We start from the raw sequence: 10,267 nt of genomic DNA on the forward strand, positions 1-10,267 counted from the left end.
ATCTTGCACCGTGGACGGATGCGCGGTAAAAATGATGAAAATGAATCTCAGATCAATCACGTGCCAATGAAGTCAAAATTAAATACGTGGCTAGATCAAGCGAAGGCGACCATCGTAGTATCATACAGATGCGTGCACAAGATGTATCACCCACACCGGTAATTTCCCAGACAGGTGCCCCTCCAGTATGTACACTAGTACATAATGATCTCTTATGATAAGTTGATCCCTCAATTTATTCATCGAGACCTCTCGCTCTGGTCTGTGTTCTCTCTCTTCTTTGCATCTTTGGGTTACGTACTTCGATCGAAACCCTAGGGTTTGAATCGATACTTCTCTCAATCGAAATTCACGTGCAAACTGATATTTCACTCATTTGTTTGTCGATCAGATCGTGAATTTTCGGTTGAATTGTTCTCTATCTGGTGAAAATGCCGTCAGTCTACGGAGCTCGATTGACCACATTCGAGGACGCTGAAAAGGAGAGCGAGTATGGTTATGTTCGCAAGGTATTTTGATTCTTACATATGAGTAATTAGATTAGTTTCGTGGATCTGTTCAGGTGAATTTTGTGCTTCGTAAGTTCATTTTGGAGCGGAGTGATCGTTATCTGGAGTTTTTGATGGTTAAACATGGACTGATCAGATCAGGATCGTATAGTTTCTTATTTGAAATTGATTCATGTTGAATTTGGGTGATGGATCCGTTTTTTGGATTTTGAGTGGCTATAACAGTTTGAATTAGGAGGAATTGGTCGATTTATTGTCTTCGGCACTGTGGGTTGGATGCTTAACTAGAAGTATTGAATATGCTCTAGTGGATATTTTTAGATGATTTACCATGCTTTTGCTCTAAGATATGTTTCTGTTTTCTATACTGAATACCAAGTGATTGGATGGATTTGATTAAAATTGTTGGTGATATGATTGTTCTTAGTTGACGTCTATGGTTTTGGGAGTCTGGAAATCTTTGTATAGTGGTTAATGATTTGCTTTTTAGTGTCATTTTCAAGTGAGGTTTGTCGACTGAAATATAGCAGTCACTTGGTAGTATTTTCATGATATCATTGTCAACAAGTGTCTGAGATACCCTGGTATTTTTTTTTTTATTTTTGGATTGTAAAATGAGTGTAGACAAGCTCCTGTTAAAGATTCATATACATTTTTGGAGATTTATTGATCTGGCCTTTGGCTAAGTACCTCATCTATTCTTACCTTTCCTTTTCTCCTCAGCTCTTCGCCTAGTTCCCATCAGGCAACAACGGTTCTGCCTGACCCGACTATTTGGCCTTTGGCTAAGTGCCTATTTTACTCTGCTGTCAATACTTAGACTTGGTTTTAATATGCCATTTGCTCTATCATGGTAGAATTCTGTGCGCTATTGCATGAGTAGCAAATCATGAATGAAAAAGAATTCTATTGTTACATTTGTTTGTGTTGGGTAAATTCCGTTCAGTCTCCTTCAATGGTTGTTCTTTGAGTTAATATATTATTAGATTTGCTCACTGATACTGATTTTGAAACTTGGACATTTTTCTGAGAGCTCTAAACTGTAATTACTCATTAAGATAGAGAAGGGACCTTAAATGCATTTTATTTTCACCCATATTTGCACTTATCAGATGTGGTTTGCCAGGTGTCTGGACCAGTCGTCATTGCAGATGGCATGGCTGGAGCTGCAATGTATGAACTAGTCCGAGTTGGGCATGATAACCTGATTGGTGAAATTATTCGTCTGGAGGGGGATTCTGCCACAATCCAAGGTCAGATTACTACTATTGACCTTCCACAATCGTTTTTGGGGTCTTAGATCCTGTCTTTCTTGCATAGTTCTTTTGTCTTTGGTTGTGAGTAGTCTCTACTATACCTCATTTTAGGGCAGAGGAGATGCCATAAAGCTGCAGGACCATCGGTCCATTGCATGTCTGTTCTGGCTCCCCACTACAGACATCTCTACCATAGATAGAAAGAAAGATATTGAGCTTTTAGAATAATAAACCACTTCCATTGCATCAAGTGCTGTTAAATTGATGGAAAGAGAGGAACAAAAGAGCTTTGAAAATCTAGACATTCATTTTGATGTTTTAAAGGATTGGTGGATATGCATATTTTGTTCTTGGTTTAGTGAATCTAGCATAATAGCTGACACTCTGTTTAAAGTAATAGAACACATCTCTTGTAACGTATAAGTGATTGTATATGGGTCACCCCCCTGGGAAGTGACAGTGATTTAACATCAAAATATTTTTCCTGTTTTGTTTCAGTGTATGAGGAAACAGCTGGTTTAATGGTCAACGATCCTGTTTTACGAACGCACAAGGTTACCATACTATTTTCCCATTCTTGCTCCTACAAATGACATGTTGACTGTGCCTGCTAAACAGTTTTGTGTTCCGTTGCAGCCTTTGTCAGTGGAGTTGGGACCAGGAATACTGGGGACTATTTTTGATGGCATACAGGTTCGCTTGAACTTCCAAGAGGAATGTTGTCCTTTTGATATATTTAAGCTTTATATTGTTTCATGAATGTTAGAACTGAAATCTAATGGCTGTCCCTTTTTTTGTTGCTACTTTGTGCACATGCAAAAATAGAGGCCTTTGAAAACTATTGCAAGAATATCTGGTGATGTTTACATCCCTCGTGGTGTCTCAGTGCCAGCCCTTGACAAAGATGTGCTCTGGGAGTTTCAGCCTAAGAAATTAGGTAATTGGTGGAAAGTTAGAGACAATTTTGTAGCAACAACTCTTTATTTTTTGTTTTGATTCCAAGTCTATTATTTTTGGTTGCAGGTGAAGGAGATCTTGTGACTGGTGGTGATTTGTATGCTGTAAGTTTATTGGCTGATCTTTTTTTATATGGATTGTCTGAAAATGGTAGCATGGGTTGAATCTGCTCATTCTGAGACTCTGGAACTCATCGAAACTGTTGAATGGATTTCTATGCAGACCGTATTTGAAAACAGTCTAATGGAACACCATGTTGCCCTCCCACCTGATTCGATGGGAAAAATCACTTACATTGCTCCTCCTGGTCAATATTCATTGAAGGTTTGTCATTCTAACAAACATTAATTCCATTTGAATGATCCTGAGATGTACATGTTCTCTTTGTTGTGACTTGTTATGTGAAATATGCGTAGTGCAAAAAGTAATGTCTGAAACTGGAGATGTTGTCATTGGCGTGATGCTTATAGATGATCTTTCATTGTAATTGTTTTACTTTTGAATTGAGTAGGAATTTTGTAGGAGCTCATGCATTCATGTTTTTCATAATTTCAGGATACTGTGTTAGAGCTTGAGTTTCAAGGCGTCACAAAAAAGTTTACGATGCTTCAGGTTTGTATTTTTCACATGCATATCATTTTGGGCATTTCAGTATGTACTTGGTGGCAATAACTGTTGGGTTCTAATTTTCCATTGTATTGTGTACTTGCAGACTTGGCCTGTCCGTACACCCAGGCCTGTTGCGGCCAAACTTGCTGCTGATACCCCACTGCTTACTGGGCAGGTATTCACAGTATCTTTTTTTGAGTATTGAGAAGAAGAGAATGTCAAACTAAAAGTACAGTTATCTACATGAAAGAAGCTCTGACATGAGACACACATTAATACTTATACTACCAATACAAATTCTCTTACATTGTGAGTTGTTTATGTCTTCATCTTGACTCAGCGTGTTCTTGATGCTCTTTTCCCCTCTGTTCTTGGTGGGACTTGTGCCATACCTGGTGCATTTGGTTGTGGAAAAACTGTCATTAGTCAAGCTCTTTCCAAGGTAGATCTGTCTTCCTTGCTGGTTTTCTTGAATTACTTTCTTCTGCTTGTGTTATAAATAATTAATTATGTTATGTTTTGCTTGTGCAGTACTCTAATTCAGACACTGTTGTTTATGTTGGCTGTGGGGAGCGAGGAAATGAAATGGCAGAGGTTTGCATTTCTCTATGTTCGTGTTGCCTGCAATTTCTATTAAATGCAAAATTTTCATTTTCAATAATAAACTATTCAGGTGCTTATGGATTTTCCTCAACTGACAATGACACTACCTGATGGTCGTGAAGAATCTGTCATGAAGCGCACGACACTTGTTGCAAACACCTCTAATATGCCCGTGGCTGCTCGGGAGGCATCAATTTATACAGGTGAATCATATAGCACTGTTTTTTTTTATTTGTTATTGAATAAAGGGTTGAAGAGTAATTTTATAATGAAGGTTTATTGTCTCCTTGGCTTGATTTTTCTTGTTGGTAATTTGGTTTGCTGATGCTAATATCTAAAAAGGTCTCATTTGTGTAACAGCTTTAATAGTTCAGTTTCGAAATAAATAAAATTTGATATTAACGTGTTGTTGCATAGTTATTATGTATGTTGAAAAAGGGGTTACTTGTTGACGACTATTCATGTTTACTACTGTTATGTAGAGTTCAATGCAATAACGAACTATTATCAATAATTATATGAACGGCGTATTTTTCGTGAGAAAATTGAAAATGAGAAAATTTTCAGCGGAATCCTTGGTGCTTGTCAGTACAATTAACTTAAAGAAGTGCATATTAAAAACTTAATTTTTTGATTTCTTTGATTCTAAGATCTATGTTATACACTTAAATGTTTTTAAAAACCTATTAATTTGATAATTTTCTTTAAATGAGTCAAATAAATCATTATTCCTTACTGCCTATCAAAGATGATTTGGTCAGCTAGGAGTTTGTGATATATAGGAATTTAAATGAGAACAACATCATGGATTCATTGAGAAGTGCTTTAAAATGTATTTTACAATATTTTTATTAAACAAATCATCCCATTAGATGTATTAATTGTACTGTCAAATACAAAGGAGGATTGCTCTGAAGATTTTCTGTTTTTCATATGCACAGCAAAATATGCAGTTGACGAGATTTAAAGAAATAGGTTTTTTTCAGAAGTTCATTTAGGTTTCAGGTTGTGAAAGGAATTAATGTCCCATTCGTACTTATATTCTTATGAAACATCAATTGGCTCCTTTTGCATGGGGATTAAGATCATATTGTGGAAGTAATTTATAGGCATTTAACATTTATCTTGTGAAGAATTTTTTTTATATTCAATTTTATGTGGCTCGTATATTTTCACTCATATTGTGAACTGTGAAGTGAGTTATGCTCTTGTGAAGTCCTTGTACTCATGTTCTTCAATTTATTTGATGTGTATATTCAGGAATCACTATTGCTGAATACTTTAGAGATATGGGCTACAATGTGAGCATGATGGCAGATTCAACATCCCGTTGGGCTGAAGCTCTGCGTGAAATTTCTGGACGGCTGGTTAGTACATCTCCTAGTTTTAGTTTGTGTAACACAGAAAATTTAGTTTGACATTTCGAATGCTGAATATGTTACTTAGTTAAGTTATTACATCAATTTTTTCTCGGGATGGTTCCATATCAGCCCCTTGTTGTTCCGTCTGTTACTCTGTTATTTGCTGATATTAGTGAACAGAGAAAAATATCAAGATATTATCATTGTTTATAGGTTAGAACAATGCCAATGTGTTTAAGGTGATAGATTATGCATTGTTAAAACTTAAAATCTGTGAGCAAGTGGGTGTTGATGTGTCTGTTGAAAGATGGTTGTCTCATGGGGATAATTGGTTGAATTGTTTTCTTAACTAATTTTCCTTGATACAAGATGGTAAAATTTTGTTGCACTTTATTGTTTTTTTGTGCAAACTTTCTTTGTCTGAGAATGTCTAGATCGTAGAAAATGAGTCAGCAGCAGAAGGGATTAATTTGTTGGTGCCCTAATTAAGAATATTCTTCATCACTGTTGAAGCATATATATATGGAAACTGTCAATTTTTTTGCTTATGCCTTATAGTGGCTCATACACTCTCTAAAAGGACCTATTCGAGAGAGGAGAGGGTACCACATATATCATATATGTATATACAATTCACCCAAACTAGACGTTGTGGGACGTTTATCTTTTAACACTCCCCTCACTTGTGGGCTGGACAATCTGAAGGCCCAACAAGTGTAACAAAGGGCAAACCATGGCCCAAGAAACGGGTGGAGGTAAGGCCGTCCAAGAACACATCGCTGGAGGCTCGCTTGATACCTCGTTAAATTTTTGCTTATAAGTGGCCCATACACACTCCCTAATAGGTCCTTTTAGGTGAGATGTTGGTTTGTGTTGATACTAATTATTTCACATCATATGTGTAAGTTTGCCACACTGTAACCTCCCTTGACCTTTTTTGGGTGTTGGTGGAAATTTAGTGTTTCTATATACAAGATTTTGAACTTTTTAATGTCTAATTAAATCTTTTTTTTACTCCATGATCCATTGTTCACATGGAATGCCACAGGATTTTTATATCAACTATTAGCTACTCCACATATCATGTGAGGATATAGTCAGTATATCTCTTGGCTGTCTCTGACCTACCCACTACGGGAGCCGTGTCCACGGGTGTTGTTTACTACATTAGCTACTGCTTCCATTTTTTCTTAATGATAAACTATTGTGGTACGCTTGATTGGGTTTGCCACCCTCAAGCGTACCACACTGTTGATGACTACTCTGCTAATGACTAGAATGCTTGTATCCTATTGTTGATGACTTTATAGTTGTAGGCTGAATTCTGAGGTGGTTCAGTCTCAATTATTAACTGAAGATTATCTTACAGTGATTGTCACCACTTTTCATGCTTTTGATTGTGTAAAAATACATTTAACTATGTCGAAATGCATTTCATAAAAATTGCTGCTTCTGTTAGAAAGTTTCATCAAATAGTTGAGTTGAAAGGTATGATTGTACGACTCTGATGCCATTTTTCTTTTTTTCTTTTTTGCAGGCAGAAATGCCTGCTGATAGTGGGTACCCTGCTTATTTGGCAGCACGTTTAGCCTCATTTTATGAACGTGCTGGTAAAGTAAAATGTCTTGGTGGACCAGAACGTAGTGGTAGTGTCACAATTGTTGGCGCTGTATCTCCTCCTGGAGGAGACTTTTCCGATCCTGTGACATCTGCCACCCTCAGCATTGTTCAGGTAAATATGGATTATTTTTTATGTATCATTTCCATTGCTGAAGCCAGTCAGAAGGTTTTTATTTCCCCTAATGCTTTAGAGCTGCTGATTGGATCTCTTTCATATCTAGTTTCGTTTCTCTCTTCTATGTTTTGCCCTAGTCAAGGTTGGTCTATTTGACGAGCTCACTAATATATCTCTTGAAGGAAAAAAAGGAAAGATAGAAGCTCACTTACCAAATACTGGTTCTTTTTTAATGCTTGTGTATTGAATATTATTTTGATAATACTGCAGGTCTTCTGGGGTTTGGATAAGAAACTTGCTCAAAGAAAACATTTTCCTTCTGTGAACTGGCTCATTTCCTACTCAAAGTACTCGGGGGTATGTTCTTAATCTGTTAATTCTTGTCATCTGCCCCCAAATAGTTCCATATTGTAAAAAATTAGCCTAGTACTGTCAAAGACTCCATGATCCCAAGCCTTCAAGCCTGGTTATCATGGAACAAGATAAAGTTAGCACAAACATGACTCATTTATCAAGCTTCAAGCTCAAATAGCAGTATGAAAAGCATGAAAAACGGTTCAAACTGTCAAATTCATGATACAAGTGATGCCACACAAACTAAATGTATGTGTATGAGGGTCAGTGCATCCACTATTTTCACAGTAGAAATGACCAATTTGGATTTAAATTTCATACAACAATATGATTTAGTAGAGAGCCTGCTGTGGCTGCTATGGTTGAAGCTTAATGTTTTGTGTTTGATATTCTTCTGTTTGCAGGCTTTGGAATCTTTCTATGAGCAATTTGATCCAGATTTTATTAACATCAGGACAAAGGCCCGTGAGGTGCTGCAGAGAGAGGATGACCTGAATGAAATTGTCCAAGTATGCCTCCTTGGTTTAATTTTTCCTCACCCTGGCTTGATGTTTATAAACAATTAGCTATGTTAAATTTGTAAGGGAAATGAAGAAACTGTTGAATGTTTTTTCAATGCTCTGCTGCTTCAATGACTTGGGGTCAGTGAATTTTTTTTTTTGAGAGGCAATATATATGAAGTTTGTTATGTCTCCTTCTCATTGATTTTGTGCTACAAATCACAGCAATTAGTATAGGAGGGGGTTTCTGGTACTTAAATTTGGGCAGACTATATCTGGCTTCTACTTTATTTTATCTTTTGACAATATCACGATGAAATTTTAATTCAAATGGTTAACTTTATCTGCTGTTTGGATACTGCAGCTTGTCGGAAAGGACGCTTTAGCTGAACAAGATAAAATCACACTGGAAACAGCTAAACTTTTAAGGGAGGACTATCTTGCTCAGAATGCATTTACTCCGTGAGTTCCAGTTTCAGTTTTAGTCTCTTTAGAAGTTATCATTATGCAAATTGCCAATCAATTTATTGGGTTTTGGGTTATATTTTCCTCTTGGTTGTGGTTGCATGGGTGCACAGATATGACAAGTTCTGCCCCTTCTACAAGTCTGTCTGGATGATGCGCAACATAATCCATTTTTATAATTTGGCCAACCAGGTATGTCATAAATTTCCCGCCCTTCATTTTTTACCCTTTTCAATCTTTTATTGATCTGCATTTTCTTGTGAGTTTGAGGTACTCACCATGACTTGGATGTCATGCCTGAGACGATAAAATTCCTTTGCCCTGCATTTGTTTGTTTTCTTGAGAACCAAGAAGAGGATAGAGTTTATTTGATCCATTCTTGCCACTTCAAGCCTGTGTTTCAAGTGGATATGTGGATCACTAAATATCAACCTGGTTATGTTATCACTAAATGTCCTTGTAATGCATTGGCGCTGCTGTTCGTTCCTTGAAAGATGTTGAAACTAATTTCCTTTCATTCATTTTTTTCGTTTGATTTTTATTACTTGAGAATGATAATTAATAGATAACTCTTTGAAATTTCTCTCTCATGATGAATTATGAGAAGTTACAACATTGGTAAACCCCCCTGGGTTTATCATTCATTTCAAAGAGCCTATTTTATGGTTCACTGGGAACTGGGAAGAGACGACAAAGAATCACTATGGGTTTTCATGACTATGTACTGATAATCAGACAACAGTAATATTTTCTAGTAGATTACGTTTGCATCATCTCTGTTAAAGTAAGTTACACACATTGATATGCTATTGTAGTATTGTTTTGTGGGTGCATAGGTCCTACGCTTGTAGGCTTGAAAAGAACATCTTGTCATTATCAGTAAAATGGTCATGCATATTGTTGATTTAATAAGTTATGCTATGTAATGGGCAGGCAACTGAGAGAGCTCCTGGTATGGATGGTCAGAAGATAACTTACACTCTTATTAAGCATCGTCTGGGAGATCTCTTTTATCGTCTAGTGTAAGTAAAAATAATGGTGTTAATGTATAGTGTACTTCCCAAATGGCATTATATATGCAATGCACGGGCACATGTGCGTTCACAATGTAATGCATTTGATGAATAGTGACAACTCTTCTGCTTCCCTGGTATTGCAGGTCTCAGAAATTCGAGGATCCAGCAGAAGGGGAAGAAGCTCTTGTGGAAAAATTCAAGAAGCTGCACGAGGACTTGACTGCTGGTTTCCGTGCCCTGGAGGATGAGACTCGATGATTTGAAGTTGTGATGCTTATTTCATAGTAATTTTCACAGTTATGAGCCTTCAGGTGGTGGCACTTGGTTTCCATCTTTCAGTGTATGTACCAAAAAAAAAGTATGTAGAACCGGAATTTGGCGGTAGATGTCCCGCCACATGGGTCATTATTTGGGCCTTGATATCAGATGAGGTGTGTTAGCTATATTTCTATATCTTCCGTCCCATGAGCTGCCATAGCAACAGACTGGATCGATGCTATTTTATGTATTTATTATGCAATAAAGCTTGTCTTGTTTGGTTCCCATTTGTATGATCATATTCATTAGTTAAAGAAACTTTTCTCGACACTCTGTGTTGCGTAGTAGAGAATTGTATCAAGCTTACATCCTAAATATGCACAAATCCTCGTTTCACACTTCGTTCTTAAATTTGTTTGGCTGTATGTATTGGTATTGGTCTCTCTGTTATAACGTTGCTTGCATTTGCAAGTGACAAAAAACGTGTGGTTGTTGAAATTTAATGTGTTGTGTGGTGCTGATTCTAATAGGAATACCTGTAAAATTCGAAACCTATTGTGTTCTTTCCGTTGTCATTTTCCATGAAAATCGTTTTATAGTTAATGGGCCCAGTACTTTCATCAATCTGTAGGCCATGTTTGGAA

At 36.9% G+C, this 10,267-nt stretch overlaps 1 protein-coding gene across 2 annotated transcripts; it reads left to right on the plus strand.

The window, feature by feature from the left end:
- Window positions 1–154: 154 nt before the first annotated feature.
- On the plus strand, window positions 155–9,948 carry LOC120007750 (V-type proton ATPase catalytic subunit A). 2 transcript variants are annotated; one of them, XM_038858162.1, is made up of 21 exons: window positions 155–260; window positions 392–509; window positions 1,636–1,762; window positions 2,264–2,319; window positions 2,402–2,458; window positions 2,591–2,702; window positions 2,789–2,826; window positions 2,945–3,046; window positions 3,278–3,334; window positions 3,435–3,506; window positions 3,672–3,773; window positions 3,863–3,925; window positions 4,005–4,137; window positions 5,195–5,301; window positions 6,833–7,027; window positions 7,301–7,387; window positions 7,789–7,893; window positions 8,249–8,346; window positions 8,463–8,541; window positions 9,283–9,371; window positions 9,509–9,948. In XM_038858162.1, the coding sequence occupies exons 2-21, from the start codon at window positions 432–434 to the stop codon at window positions 9,621–9,623; spliced, it is 1,872 nt and encodes a 623-aa protein (XP_038714090.1). In that variant the 5' UTR covers window positions 155–260; window positions 392–431; the 3' UTR covers window positions 9,624–9,948. The 2 variants fall into 2 exon arrangements, with proteins under 2 accessions (XP_038714090.1, XP_038714089.1); XM_038858161.1 differs by having other exon boundaries at window positions 234–509.
- Window positions 9,949–10,267: the final 319 nt, after the last annotated feature.

This window comes from Tripterygium wilfordii, chromosome 10 (assembly GCF_013401445.1).
Source record: "Tripterygium wilfordii isolate XIE 37 chromosome 10, ASM1340144v1, whole genome shotgun sequence".
In the NCBI taxonomy this organism is placed as follows: Eukaryota; Viridiplantae; Streptophyta; class Magnoliopsida; order Celastrales; family Celastraceae; genus Tripterygium; species Tripterygium wilfordii.

Bases quoted from the DNA above. Each gene is read 5' to 3' on its own strand.
- LOC120007750 (XM_038858162.1), top strand. From the start codon at position 432: ATGCCGTCAGTCTACGGAGCTCGATTGACCACATTCGAGGACGCTGAA. The intron at 510-1,635 runs GTATTTTGATTC...GTGGTTTGCCAG, and splicing joins AGTATGGTTATGTTCGCAAG to GTGTCTGGACCAGTCGTCAT. The intron at 3,926-4,004 runs GTTTGCATTTCT...TAAACTATTCAG, and splicing joins GAGGAAATGAAATGGCAGAG to GTGCTTATGGATTTTCCTCA.